Source organism: Grus americana, unplaced genomic scaffold (assembly GCF_028858705.1).
Source record: "Grus americana isolate bGruAme1 unplaced genomic scaffold, bGruAme1.mat H_75, whole genome shotgun sequence".
Lineage (NCBI taxonomy): Eukaryota > Metazoa > Chordata > Aves > Gruiformes > Gruidae > Grus > Grus americana.
In genome coordinates this window covers 44,539-60,243 of record NW_026561399.1, presented here as the reverse complement: position 1 = coordinate 60,243, position 15,705 = coordinate 44,539, and the positions used below count along the sequence as shown (strand labels likewise).

The 15,705-nt window shown below is 38.4% G+C and overlaps 1 protein-coding gene across 1 annotated transcript in view; it reads right to left on the bottom strand.

Annotated features, from left to right (window-relative positions):
* Nucleotides 1-6,715: 6,715 nt before the first annotated feature.
* LOC129200363 (mucin-2-like) overlaps nt 6,716-15,705 on the bottom strand; it is a gene marked incomplete at its 5' end in the record, with an annotated part of 52,220 nt that continues 43,230 nt past the window's right edge. Inside the window, 14 exon segments of the mRNA XM_054811699.1 lie at nt 6,716-7,099; nt 8,518-8,647; nt 8,939-8,978; nt 9,655-9,783; nt 10,452-10,550; nt 11,024-11,146; nt 11,784-11,824; nt 12,444-12,548; nt 13,148-13,325; nt 13,498-13,529; nt 13,694-13,794; nt 14,117-14,186; nt 14,597-14,775; nt 15,409-15,613. Of these exon segments, the coding sequence (XP_054667674.1) occupies nt 6,844-7,099; nt 8,518-8,647; nt 8,939-8,978; nt 9,655-9,783; nt 10,452-10,550; nt 11,024-11,146; nt 11,784-11,824; nt 12,444-12,548; nt 13,148-13,325; nt 13,498-13,529; nt 13,694-13,794; nt 14,117-14,186; nt 14,597-14,775; nt 15,409-15,613 (1,688 nt within the window).

Below are 15,705 nucleotides of genomic sequence, written 5' to 3'. Positions count from 1 at the left end.
CAGGGAATAGATCTCTGTCATTAATTGCTGATTAAAGAAGAATACCTTCAGTATTTAATTTTGATAGGCGATGGTTGGGTGTTTTCTTCCATTTTGCCTTAGAACGAATATAAAGTTCCTTAACCTCTCATCTTGTCATAGGGTTCCTTGACTTTTCCTGAAGTAATCAAGGGCATTAGTTACTCCTGTTTGCAAGGAATCAGTTCAGCTCTATTTTCTGGTTTTTGTTGTTTGGTGGTTTGTTTTTTGGTGGGTATTTTGTGTGTGTGTGTGTTTGGGGTTTTTTTTTAAGAAGATGTAGATCTTTCAAAATACACATACAAGAAGTAATGACACGGCTGATTGGTGTTTGTGCACACAGGTCTCATTGACCTATTGGCACTTTCACATAAAGACTCCCTACATAGAAAGCCATCTCATCAGGAGGTTGGGCTATTGAGCTTTTTCTACTTGAAAGATCTTTCTTTAAACAACTTCCTGGTTGAAAATATGGAGTAGCAGAACAAAGGGAACCCAGGACCCCATGTGGGGAAGGATATGAATATTCTGATTTTAGAATTACAGCTTTATGGGTTTCAGGTTAGAGCCGATTCCACCTTTTATTTAAAAGCAATTTCTCATTTCATGGATGCCAAGACAATCCAGAAAGGCTACTGCATTCTTAATACTGAAGTCTGTACAACCCTGAAACTACATGAAATTACATACCATGTCCACATGAATGAAAGCTACTGCAAGCCAAAAGGAAGGCAGAGAGATGGGGCAGAGATCAGGTTGAGGTGAGAAGCTAAACAACCTTGGCTTGTTTTTTTTTTTCCTACATTGGACTTACATTATGTCAGTATTTAGAACCTGATCTAAAATTCTGTCTCAGCATTTCCACTGGACTCATGAGATTGTGATCCTTCCAACATGAACTGTGATATTTTGCAGTAAGCAGCTAATTTTTCTATGTCATTCAAGTTTCAGAGCTTGCCATGCCTTGAATGCTGTAGCCACTAAAACCAAAGCAGTTTTGTAGGTGGCTGAATACCAAATTTCTTTTAAATTGAAATTACTATGCAGAGAGAGGAAAAACAAGACAAATGGGGCCACAGTCTTTCCCCAGGCTTCTGCTTAGCATGTTGCAGATGTTAGAATTAGCCCCAATAGCTAGCTGCCCTTGGCGTGCTGTGTTTAGCTCAGGCTCCCTGTGTTAAGAAGAAGAATGAGCATACAGCTCCATAGATGCTGCAAACAATGTTCAAGAGGTGCTCAGCTACACTAGTCCAAAGGGACAGGCTATTGAAATTTCACTGCTGTGTCAGGTCACAGGCACTGTGTAAAGCCACGTTCCTTGATCACAGTTCCTGTTGCCTTTTGTTACTGCTTAAAAGAGAGCTGCATGAAGCAAAGGTGCTCCTTCTCAGCCCAGCTCTACATACTTCCTCTCTACTTAATTTCTGCCAAATAGGGTAGTTGTATGTATGTTGCTTCACTTAGTATCCAAGATTTCTTCTCCAGTTACAACTTCCCATATACATGCTAATCTTTGCACAATTTGAAAATCTGTGATGCTTCTCTTATCGTTAGGTCAGACTGAGATAAATGGCCTTGGTATGGTCAGGCAGTAGCTGCTTCTATGTGCAAAAATTAGCATTTGTGTGACTAACTGAATAGGGTCTCATGACTAGTGCTTCTGTTTAGCCTTCAAAGCAAATGAGAAAGTTTTTCACCTGCCAAATATACCGTATAATATGACCAGGAACACATTTCCAGAGTGATTCTTACAAGCTACTCTTTGTAAGAGTAATTGCTTATCACTGGAAGATCCATGATTTCCTGAAAGTAAGGAAGCTCAATGGCAGTTGGGAGAACTCATTTCTTTGTCAAATGTGGAGAGAAGGCTAGCCAAAAGCATAGCAAAAGTGACAGAAAGTGTTTTCTGTCTTTAAACCATTCTGCAACAGAAAGACATTCTGATATGGAAGTTGTTGCACTGAAGGAATATCAAAAATACATTATGAGTTCTACTGTGATTGGTGAGTTTTCTCAAAGTCTTGGAATAAAGAAAAAAGTGTTTTTCACTGTTCTAGAGAAAGTTTGTGAAAGGAATTTAAGCATTTTACATATGAATGCTGAAAAATTGGAACATTAAATGAAGTCCAGATTAAAGATATCAGATTTTAAAAGGGTGATGCTGAAAAAAACTTACAGGATTTTCTACAGTAGTGATGGGAATATGGCTTACATAGCTTGGTTGGAAGTTAGTCTAGGAGGCTGCCAGTTAAGAACACAGTTATTTGTGGTAGGCTGCAAAGACTGAGTTAGTTTAGGAAATTTGGCTTAGGAAGAGGACTGCTTAACTTGAAGAACTTGTTCTGCCTTAAAATACCCCCACCTGTCAAAGCTTCTGCTGGGAGATGAAATTTCAGAAATTGTATATCGATGTTACAGTTATTTAAATGTATTTTAGTTTTTGTGGGACCTAAAGTTCACAAGAGTTTTTTTCTATAATCTTAGAGTTTGTAAGTCTATTTCTGCCTATTTTCCAGTATCTGAGTTTGCTTTGCTACACAAGTTCAAACAGTGTATAATAAGCACAGTAACTATGTGATTATTTACTTAGGGCTTTGCCTTTGCTGAAGTCATTGGGGCTTATGTGCAGAATTGCATATGCGTAGTTCAGTGAAATGTGGTTTAGCAAAGTACAGTCCAACAGTAAACATACTGAAAATTTTATCTTACTCTTTCTCTCCTACAGCACAAAATGATAATGTCATAATACATAGTTACATCACTAAACAAGGTAGTTATTAGATCAGAAATCCCTACCTTCTATTATTTTGGGGATGGTTCTTCTTGGTTTGCATGTGGCTTTTTTTCCCCCTTCTGCATCCCATCTGCCTCACCTCAGATAGCAGCAGTAATTTTTCTATATTGCTCACAAGCATTTTCCTTTCTGCTCCTGGCATTCTCAAAATAGTTATTCAGTAATGGTTCATAAAACAACTATGCTCACTTTATCAGCAAATCTGAGAACTTTTTAACTCCAAATGAAAGTTCTCACTGTATTACTGCAGAGTCATATGAACAACATTGAGTTTCCAGTGCACCTCCAGGTAATTAGGAAGAAATTGAGCTTCAGACTATCTCGGAGTAGACTACAACTGGGAATGAAACCCGTGTACTTCCACAGATAAGGTGCACACCACAATCGCCTTGCTTCCAGGGAAGCATGTAACCAGTGTAAGGAAGGCTCAGGGTGCATCTAAGAGAGTGCTTGTGTGTATACCCTCAAATGGCCCACAATGCAACAGGACAATGAGCATTTTCTTTTTGCTTGTTAGAGTGCACAAGTGTGTCAAGAGCTGCACTGGAGGCCCACAGCTGCAGTGGTCTTTACTCTTGTGGCAACAGCACCCTCCCTGAGCTGCAGCCAATGCTAGTTCTATGCTGTGAAGATCTTCCTGTAAGACTGCAGCTGTCTGGGAAGGATCTGCTTGAGCTTCCAGCTGCCTTGAGGAAGCCTGCCTGAGGCAAAGACTCAAAATCACAACCTCTGGCAACCAAGGCGATAATCATGCTTCAGGTAAATCCCAGTTCTGGCCTGTACTTTGGAATTTCAGCCTGCCCATATCTGCCCTTCCTTCCTTAGGGAAATCAGCAATAATGCCATGATTTTTGTTTTGTTTTGTTCACTAGAATGTCAAGCAGGTTCAAGCACTACTTTGAGGACCTCAGGGACATGTTCAAACCCATGCTTAGAGGAACTCTGCTCATCTCTTGCTTAGGGACAACGTGACAAAGTGAAGCCAAACCATGCAGCAAAAGCAAGGACTCTGGCTTTTGGTGCTTTCAAAGGCTGTGTGGCTAGAAGTCCCACTTGCCTCCCAAGAAGGCTTCCTCCTTTTTCAAGGCAAAACTAAAACTGCTAAGTAACTGGAGATGAAGAAAAAACAACTAAAAAAGAAACCTTTGCCACCAATGAAAGTAGGAGGCTAGACAGAAAGTCTAAGAGGAGCTGGACACAGAACTTGGGCATGGAGACAGGACAGTGTTTTAGCTGCTCTGCCACACAGCTGAACTCTGCTGGGGGTCTTGCTACTGCTCCCTTCTTGCTAGAGTCCAGAAGACAAGGAAATTCCTAGAGAATGGTGTCATTCTTGAGGACAGATGGAGTCAAGCCCATTCCCTTCCAGCACCAATGCTTTTTACGAAGCTGTCAGTGCCCTTTGCAGTAGGTCCTGTCTGAGAGACAATGGGATCAGAAGGTTCTACCATCTCCTGTGAGCCCCTAAAGGGCTGACATTGCCTTGTGAGAGATTTCTTTAGTTTGTCCCCTGGGTTTTCCAGGTGAATCTCTGCTTGTGGCGTGCAGACCCAACAGCTCTTCCTTAAGAAAGAAAATGTTCCATGGGATCAGATAGGGAGGTCTCCATTTACTTCCAAGAGGGTTGAGGGAAGGAGCAAAAGTGCTGCTGACTGCTACTACTACTCTCTTTGTAGGGTTACACAGTTAAAGCTTCTTTCTTTCCTTTCTCTCAAAAGGACTATTTGTGGATTTCTCTGCTGGAAAAAGTTTAAGCTGTTCAATTTTATTATCCAGTTTCAGTGGAAATACAGGCGTAGAACTAAACTAAGTTCTAAGGTGACTAAGAATGCAGAAAGGGGTGGAGGTTTGACATGTACAGTTTGACCTGGAGCTGCCAAGCGCTTGTAAGTAAGAATTCTCTGACAGCACCCACTTGGGAACCCGCTTATGGGCAGTGCTGACCCAGCACTAAAACTGAAGGGGCTGCTATAATCCAGAGCACTGTAAGGAACACCATCCTGTGCATGCATGTAAATTCCTGTCAGAATAATTTTTTCAGTGCTTTCTAAGAGCATACATGTGTCTGTGGGAAATAACAGCATTTTTTCTTCTCATAGGTAAAACCCTCTACTTGGTGAAGTACAAACTCCTTTTTGGAGGCAGCTTGCTTTTTTTTGTCCAAAGTAATTTTACATTCTTAGCCATAGACTGCCCTATAGTGGCGAAGCCAAAATCTGCAGCCTTATTGGCTTTTATAAAGGATCTTTTAACTTCCTTATTTAGAAGTAGTTTGCCCATCACTAGAAGGGACAGAAAGAGCCCGTGCAAACTACAAAACAAACAAAAAATGAAGTAAGGGAGATTGTAGGCTTCAGTGTAAATATAGCATGAAGCAAAATGCCACTCCTGACTTGGAATATTTTATGTCTTTTTCAAAGGAAACAAGGCAGATTTGATCATACCTTGTATTTGTTTGTCTCCAGAAGCTATTTGCTGACTTCAGCCAAATTTAACTGCAAAAATGAAAATCTCAAACACAGCTAAATGTCAACAGATTTTGAGGAAAGTGTTTTTTAAAAATGAGTCAAAGAAAATAATGGCTATAGTGTCAGCACAGAAATTGTTAGACAACAAAGAATCCACGGAGGAGAGTGACCTTGTAAATGCCCCAGGAAAAATGTCTCAGTTACATCTCACAATGAAACCAGAGAAAGAAATTCTTAGAAACCCATACCAAAGCAGAAATAAGGCTTCATTAGTTCTGGAGCTTGCTTTGTAAACTGATGAAACTTCTTCTTAGGTCAGCTACCTCTCCCCTCCAAAGAAATTAGCTCTCTAATCATAGTATTCTAAAGATACAAAACTTCTGGAGTTTCATTTTCTGTGTATTCCTACCAATGTCTGTATTCTAAGCTGCAGTACATTTGGTAGGGCTAGTAGTAGCACAAAATGGTGCCACCGATTCTTTAGGTAGCAAAGATGCTTGTATACAGGTTTCACTGTGGCTCAAGCAGTTACTTTAAGTTCTCAGAAAGGTAAAGCACAACTAGTGTTCATTAACAGAGACAAAATAATGCTGAAAGATTTTCACACACAACACAAGCTATGGATTACCCTCATTGTACTTCAGATGATTCAAGACAGATGTCCATCTCTCAGCAAATCACCTTCAGCTCCCCTTACACTAAGATCAGATAAACAGGCACTTTAGAATGCAATTCAGCTAACCTCCTTTGGAGATATCCCTTGTTGTGAGACAAAGGAATCTAAAAAATGGCTATTGCTCTCCATTTCATGTAAAGGAAGCCTAGGATTACTAGGTCAGAGATGGACATCTGTTTTGCAAACCTAATTTGGAGACCTCTTACTAACATACTATCTATACATCCCTCAAAGTTCAAGCACTGTGAATGAACTTCATATTCTCATAGCTGAGGGACTACCTTCTTAGTGAGAATACATAATTGTGATGAACTGAGACAGTTCTAATATACACAGCCCTGCTAAAATAAGATCTGATGCTGAACTAGAAGTTTCTCTGAGTCATCTGAAACACTTCATAATGTAATATTCATCTTTGACTTTGTTCTGGCAGACAGCATCAACTTCTGCCCCACCTTACATGTTGGGTCCTCCGGACAGTACCTTCTAAGATTTCGATTTTTAAAGAACCAGAAATAGATACCTCCCAAAATTTAGGAAATATGTCGGTTGACTTCCTATAACATGAAAAAGAACTTTTCTTCTCTTTTAAAACTCAGGCTTATCAAGACAGCACATGAATTAAGTACAAAACCAGTGTTTTTTTGAAATGTGCTTTTAATCATTCAGAGAAAATAAGCTGATTATAAAAGGAACCAAAAGGCTCAGTACTTGGAAGAATACAAATTTGTGTTCTTATTTTGTGCACAAATAAATAGAACACTGTTAACAATAATCAGAGAACAAACAGGATACAGTAACAAGGAAGAGCAAAGTTCAAAAATAGTCAAGGAAGATGAGAATGGTGCATAGTCCTTTTAGTTGAATGCTGCTAGGTTTTTTCCCCTTCATTTTGATGTTAAGCTGATGGCCCTCTTGATACGGTTCAGAGTGCTCACCCTGTCATTTTCTTCTGTGTTCTGCAACTCACTGGATTGTGAGCTGCTACATTCAGTGTCTTGACAGCTGCAACTTTCCACGTATACATACTTATGTGAAATCGAATGCCCAGTGGGGCATTTCAGCTCCACTTCCCTCACGCTAGTGCTTGATTCCCTGCAGCAGGAACAGCTGTGCTCCATAGAATTGGCCTCAGCAGAGTATCTGTTAACATGGAAAATGGCAACATTACTCTGTGCCAGATGCCACCATACAGGAGAGGGTGAAATTAGGTACAGAACTCCCGTGAGAAGTTTGGAATAATATGTAGAAGAGTCACAGTTGTGGCTAATGAAAGTGCTATGCTCATCTGACAGAGCAGTGGTTATAACAATATTCCTTTAATATTCATTGCATTTGCTCAGTTTTTTTTCTGGTAAAACAATTAATATGGAAGTCCTAGTAAAAAAAAAACAACAGTGAGTTCTAGGAGCTCAGCTTCCTTAGATTTTTCTCATCATCCCAGTGCTGATGGATGTTAAATACACCAGATCAACAATTAAGGGCTAACAAAGCCCTGACCTGAATAAGAAAACTGCATAGATAAGTGGCTGCAATGCCATCTACAATGCCATCACATCAATCAACTGGCTACAAGGCTATAATCACATCACATAAATCAAAGTGCTTATTCCAAACCAGGCTATGTTAACAGGAAGGGGAAGCAGCAGGTCTTTCTGTTCCTATCTCACAGCAAAGTATTTTTTGCAGCCTTTTGTTCATCTGCTTCCCAAGCACCATTCTTAACCTGCAGAATCTGTCAATATCAGGCTATAAACTGTGTCGACAGCCATCTTTTTCTTATATTTGTGTGCAGAAGCAACCACAGCAAGACTCTAAGATGATAAGACATTTCAAAATACTAATAAACCCACTGGCTAATTGGGGTTCAATCTGAGACTAAAGATCAGTTTTCTCCCATGTAAGGTGCCGGGTGGCATATTCAGCAAATGACAGTTTCTTTGGTGAGTTAGAATGATGTTTCTCCCATGTTTTAATAGCTCAGTACCAGGTGTCCTTCTAGCCACTTTCTCATAGCCACTTTATTGTAGATTCGCTCATTTCAGAGAAAAATGTACAGTGAAACTATTAACACCACCCCTAAAGCTTTTTTTTTCTGATTTCTTTACTGTATAAAAACTGCATGTTTGAATCTTCCTTTAAAAGATGTATGTATATTTCATTTTAGATGTTAATTATTGAGAAGCAGCTTTTCAGCTTATGAGCGTCAGGTCTGGCTGCTCTCTGGGCTTATTCCCATTACAGGAAATAATTCATGTTCTTTTGTGAAGATTTCTAGCTAAGATGGTCTGACATAAATGACAGACAAACCAGCTCTTAATGAATGAATAGACCTTATCATAGCTGTCTGAATCCTAAGGCAATTTAATGCACTTTTCTGCTTTGTATTAAGACGAATCAACTGTTCAGTCACAGATTTCATGATTTTGTGCCTGTGATTTGGGGAGCTGATAGTTTCAGGTCTTCTACCATTCTGTAGTCTACCTATTTATTGTTCCTTTTATGTAAACAAGCTCAGTGCCAGCAAAATTCAAATCTCATTGTCCGATCAGTTTACTTACAGCGAGAAGGTTCCACATGTTCCTTCACATTCAGTCATGACAACTCTGTCTACAGAACGGCAACCCTTATAGACGATAAAGTCTTTTCTTTGACGGACAGAGCATGGCGTGGGACTATCCAGAGGTGCACCTATAGGGAAAGATCAGAAAATACTTTCAGTAAAATAGCTCCAAAAGTTTCTTGCAGTTCAGCACTCTCTGGGCTTCACTAGTGCACTTAAAGAATTGTCTTAAGTGGTCTTTCTGCTTCAGTTTAAACTTTCCCAGAGAGATCAGATAGTGAATGCTTGGAATAACAAACATAAATATAGAAGTATCTATTTAAATACAAAAATATCAGCCTCTATGGCTGGAAAATGGGTTTATTGAAGAAAAAAATTCATTCTCTGTATTGTTGATTCAGGTACACTGGCATACTTACAGGTTCTGCAACAACCATTAGGTAAGAATGTAATAGTTCCCTGAAAGAACAAAGAAACAGGAAAAATAATATTATTTTCTTTCCCTGTATTAAAGAGCTTTTAGGCCAATAACTGAGAAGAGCAATTCTTCAATGGCTGGAAATAACCAGCGAAATCTCTAGCATTGATCCAAATAAACAAAGATAATGGACTCTTCCAGACTTGAAATCTATCAATTTACAAAGGATTGTGGAAATAAATATAATGCTTTGAAGGAAGTCTACAATTAACATCATGCAATTTTTCCTCAGAAATAATTCCAAAAAATGTTTTCTCAGAGACTTCTATATTTGAATAGGGAGTATGCATGGTATTACTGGCAGCCTACTGACTAAACAGCTTGTGTTTCTGTGACATTCAAGAAAACATGGTTCTTGTTCAGTCAGGACACCACACAAAGCAGTCAGTGAGGACTTTGTATCTCAGTGCTGACCAGTGTTTTGGCTGCTGAGAGACAGCCACCAGTTATAAGCCTTGAGCTTTCACCCAAATATCTTATTTTATACACTCTATAGGTCTGTGCATGGATGCAGCAGAAACTTTTGCCCTTGTGACTGAGAAACTTTGGTGAAAGGTCATCAGAGCTTAATTTGACTTTTCCTGCTAACTAGATAGCTGAACTAAACTGAAGTAAACTATGCATTGAGTAGAGGGTAACTTTTCCATATTTACTTACAGGTTTGCAGCTGTCCTCATTGAATGCTGGACAGGTAATCTCAGATGTGGAAGAGATAAGCTGGTTGTGGATATTTACACAGCTATAAATGGTGCAGTTGTTGTAAGGATCATTTTTAAACTCTCCAGGCTGCAAGCAATATACAAAATGTAATAAGAAAAGCTGAAGGGAGCTCAGACAGAAATTTTCCTGTCATCTGACAATGACTTTCCCCTTGTTTCCCAGTCAATTATTTTTAGGTTAACAGTCATTTTCAATACAGATTGTTACATGAATTGCAGTATACCATATGTGGAGAGAATCTTCAGTTTTACATGGAATTTCCATCGGGAAAGAAAAATTCTTCTAAAGTATGTAGCGTATATTAGAGTTATTAACAAAATCATCCATGCCAATGGATTTTGCCTAGGGAAAGCTAAACTGTTATATGGTAATTAAGAACAATTCTAAACTTTCACCCTGCGGGGCAATAAAATTGTTTCATATGCAGGCTTCACTAGTGTTTTTTGGTACACAGAAATCAAGTAATACAGAAAAGCCCAAGCTTCCAGACATCACAAGAAAAACCCTTCCAATGGTATTGGATTTGTCATTCCAGGAAGAGCCTTCCAGAAAATTTGATTTCATGAGTCCTTCATTCAGGCCAAAAAATTGTAGATAGGCTTTGCTTTAGGTGAGCCTCTGACCTTTCAGGTGCAAACTTACACTAAGCCTTATCTCTGACAAGGAGATGTTCTCTCTCTGAAAGGGGGAACTGCACAAATTTGGTAGAGACATATGATGTAGAGCATACTTACACTTAAGATGAGGTCAGAAGTGTTTGCTGTATGTATAACACACTTAGTCTGCACACATTTTCCACAACATTCACCTTTCACTGGTTGATGTTCATATCCCTAGATATTAAAATTAATTAAAAATGAAAGCACTGTGATAGATGCATTTTTGCGAAATAAATGAAAACATACTAACCCATTTATTGATTATGCTTTGAAGTGCACTCTAGATTTTCGCCTTTGTGTGCCTTCCTGTGTTCCAACCCAATGGAAGACAAGTAATAAAACCAGGCTATCAATGGAATAAATTAAAGCACTATAATAAATATGCCTAATAATTAAATATCACTCCATTAAGTGCTCTACAGAAATTTCCCAGCTAATCCTCCCAGTGTGAACTGAACACTGTAAGTTACGCTGTCAAGCTTCATGCAATGGATTGCTCAAGGACAGTTGATGTCCACACTGGAGGTGGACTCTGTATTCCTGCTCCCTGGCCTTTGCTTATATCACTCATTGATCAAACTGCTTTTCACGTACATGGATTTTTTTTGGGGGGGGGGCGGGGGGAGCATGTTCTTTGTTCAACTTACTGGTTGACAATATGTGTTGCATGGAACATGTTCACATGAGATGATATTCAGTTGAGTGCTGACATTAACTTCGTTAGTGCAGAAACAATTCTGACACTTATCAACAAAGACTGAGGAATTAGGCTACAAATTTTAAGAAAAAAAAAGTTCTATATTAATGAGATATTACATGCATGACAGACATTTCTTAATTTCAAAAAAATCTGTAAACCAAGCAATGGAAAAGGACACAATCATAAACACTATTGGATAGCTATTTGGCTAGCCATTTATGAAGACAACATTTTAAATATTGAATTTAATTTATGTCTTTACTGAAGTCCTATATAGCAATGATAAACTCAGATATTAAAAGGACAGGTGTCATACAAATACCTGCAATAAAACAATTACTAGACTCAACAGAATTTATTAAGAATCAAAGTCTGTTTAGAATAATACTTCTTTACAATTCTTTTCATTTTTGAAAGCAGTCTTAAAACTGCAATAGCATGCTGACAGTAAATGTGGACTGACTTTTTAAAATGCATTCACACTTTAAACCCAAATCTCTCTCTGATACTGACATACAAACAACTCTTCAGTCTCTTTCATACATAGCAACCTTTTCAGAAAAGATTTAGACTTTGTGAAATTGATTAACTCCTGACAGGAATTTCAAAAATATTGATTGCACTAGATAAATCTCCTCATAGTACTTCTGATAAAGTATACTAACTGGTCTTTTAAGCATTTTCATACTGTTGAAATAGAAACTTACCAAGAACTCGGCATTCTGATGTACACAAACTCTCTTGGGAACTGTTAATAAGCAAAGAGTTAGGTGGTTACATAGGAGGGGGAAAAAAGTATTCACCCGACTCAAGTCAAACTGATTTCTTCCACAATGAATCACAATGCATATGGTCAAATACATTTGTTATTCCCCATTTCTGGTAGCAGATATGACATATATAAAGTATAAGAACAAATACCGCATGTGCAAAAAGGGAGGAAGAGTTGGCCCAATATACACAGTCCAGTTCATAGCCAAGAATGTCCACTTAATATGTACAAGTAGTTCCCTGTGTCAATTACCAAGAACAAAGCAAACTTTGAAAAGTTATCTTCTATTGGGCATGCTTACAGGGACATTTTGCTAGATCAAGCTGAGACCACAGGCCCAGCTAATTCTGTAGCTGTTCCTGCATGTATTTACAACCAGGAAAATTGAACTTAAGCTACCTGAGCTATTTCTGATTTCTTAGTTGTTTGTCATAACCCTAGAAGTAGTAACCAATGTTAATAGTAACCAATTTGTAGAATCTGACTGTGTTTATTACCTCTTTCAAGAGGCTATTGCATACAGTCTTACTAAGTATGATGCTACATTATGTAATATATAATGCTAATAATTATAATATATTTCCAAGGGACTTACCACACTGGTACACAGGACAACACTGACCACTGGGAATATGAGAATGAACTTCAAATCCCAGTTTACACTTGGGGGCTTTAGTTGTGCACAAGCTTGTATTGCATTCTGGAAAAAAAAAAAAAATGCACTAAATCATGGCTACTAGAAACAGGCATGTATCAAAGCATTTAGGGTAGACTTTCCATTGCTAGGAAATAGTCCAAATCCTCTCCAGAGAAACAAATTGCAGAAATAGAGCACATTTTTTCCCACTGAATCCAGGCACTGGATTGGGGGACTGCACTAGTTTATGAAACTTTTTCTACTATGTAATTACCAAGTGTTAAAAATATATCACAATTCTTTGCAGAGAAGTAGTGGACAACTGTTAGTCTCTCCAAGGTTGTAAGTAACTGCTGTAAAATGTAAACCCACGTAGAATTCGATAATCTATCTGTATTTTACTTGAATAAAACATGGTACTGAACTCAAGAACTGTAGATTCAGTTATGTTGAGTCCCATAATTGTAAATTCAGTTATGCTGAGTCATTGCAGTATTAAAATACATTTTCCCTAACACTGGGCAAGCTGATTTTAAAAAGCATGAGGAAAGATATTATTTTGTGACTCCCTGCTGCAAGTCTCTGGTGCTAAACTAGTTCAGTTCTTTTCCCTTCTATTCCTAAAAACTATAGAAAGACTAGAAACAAAAGTAAAAACTCACTGCAGGTGACAATGGGGCAGCAGGAGTCTTCAGAATTGACTTCATTGACTGCATAGAAGCCTTCTCCATCACAACTGGTCTTATTTTGTTTGGCACATTCATGAGGCTTACATACAATGCCATTTCCACCTTCCAGGCAAATACAGTCCTGACAGTCTACTATAAACTTTTCCCCAAACTGTCATTAAAGAAAATAAAGTGAGTGATTTCATAGTTACCAGTTAAAAAGAACAGAAGTAAAAACAAATGAAAAATTGGGAGACCACAAAACAAGACTGCACCAGTGGAGACCACTCTCCTCTCCCCACTCCCAGCCTCTACTTGAAATACAAAACCATATGGCAGCTTACCTCTCTTGGTATCTTATCCACTCCAACACAGCCTATGAAAATATAAAAATAAACTTCCATTACCACACATGTAACAGTAGATATCTCTGCTTTATGTTGTGTGAGTATTGCATACAGTCAGATCTATGCTGTATGCATGAGAAGGAAACAACAAAGAGGAAACAAACATGGATCCAAGTGAAGCAGTAAAACTCACCACAGGTTTTCACACAGACATCCACACCGGAGTCATACAGCATTGTTCCATTAGGACAGAAACAGCCTTCAACTTGTTGAGTTGAAGTTTCATTTTGTTGACTGTGTGAGACAAAAATGTTCAGAGGAACACCATTAGTGTCAGAGGCACACAGAGGAAGATTATGCCAAATAACCTTTCACTGAAGATACAGTGGTAAGTGATCTGCACATTTGTGATTTAGGGATTGTCAGTCTTCATATTTGGTGTAGCCAAACAACATAAACAGTGCAGGCACCCAGATTTAGGATCAAGAGAATAGTGGTACCAAATTTGACAGTCAATTTAAGACACGACAGGAAATTGATGTCTCTCATCCATCTCTGCATTAGGTATGACTGAACAGTTTTATGAGCTATGACTAACAGTGAAGGAATTATTTACCTTGATGTGCAGGTCATCTCTTTAATAGGACCACATGCTCTGTATTCTTTATCTGAGGGGCAGTTATAAGCTGGAATGGGAGAATAAAAAGGAGGAAGAGCTCAGTAACAATATCATATAAAAGTCACATGACCTTATGCCAAGAAATTAAACACTGACTACTGATTTTCATATGTATCATCTTTGACAATCTTGAGAAGCAAAGAAAAAAAAACCCTAGATATCAGACCAGATATCATATGTACAAAAAAGTATCTACTGATACAGATGTTGCTGGCACAGTCAATAGAGGTATATTTTTGCAGGCTCATTTATCATTTCCATTGTTAAAAATGTTACCTGTAAAATTACTTAAGGAAAACAGCTAGTGTGATTTATTGGTGTCTCGGAAAGCAATATGACTTACTCTTAGGACATTATTGCTGAAACAGTTCCATATATGCTTCCCTAATAGTTCAAGATAAATGGCCAAATACTTACAGCAAACACCATTGGTATGACTTCTCCAGTCAATGCATACACTTTGATCAGCACAGGTGGCAGCATAGATCTGCAGACTTGAGCATTCCAGGTCTAAGTTGGGAAGTACACAACTGTCAAAAATGCAGGCTGCATAGTACTTTTCAGGACGGACAAAGCCATGACAAGGCTCAAACACACTAGAAACAGAAACATATATCATTATTAGATACTGAATAATCCATTAATTCTACAGTGGGCTTAACATGCTATAGCAACTTAAGGAGATGTGAACAAGGACTTTTACGGAGACACTTCTACTAAGAGCACTTATCTACATTGTAATCTTTCAACATATTTTAAAGTATTCTCCCCTCACCTACAAAACACTCAGGCACCAGTATTTTCTGTCCAGGAGCTACATGAATATTGAGTGTAATCATGAACTACTTTTCAAAAGATATTTTATTTGATTTTTTTGTTTTGTTTTGTTTTAATTCTGACACCATGCTCTCAAAATGAAGATCTCTGTTTTCAATTGGTCTCCATTTTCTGCTAAGTGAGTGTGGGAAAAGGCAAGAACGTAGGACAGTGGAGGGCAGAGAGCATAGAAGAATGTGAGAAAATCAAGAAAGTTTAATGTAGCAGCCAGAGGGTGGGAAGCAAGCTATCAGCAAAGAGTGACATCTAGAAACAGTAAAAGAAAAGAAAGCAACCCATAAAGCTACAAGAAATGGAGCAATAGTTAGAAACACTTTTTATTGAGAAATGAACCCTAAAATTGCCACTAAATTTGAAGATCAAAGGCTTATAAACCCCAGAGGAATGTCTACCTTCCCAAAAGAAGCTCGCAGATCGAAGATTCTTTGCAAGGCTGCATTGGGATTGTGCTAGGTGCTTTTGTAGGACTTAGGCCTGGAGAGCACTGTGGTTTGGAAGGATCAACAACTTGCCAATGATCTGCCATGGTTTCACAGTTTTCTGCAATGTTTCCATTTGGCAACATGCAGTCATCTGCCGTGTTGTTATTGCAAGTACCTGAAATTGGTAAGGAGAGAAAGAATTTGCTCACAGATTTGTTAGCAAATTCCATTCACCTTTGTGGCAGGGCTGTCATTTACCTGTTTGTG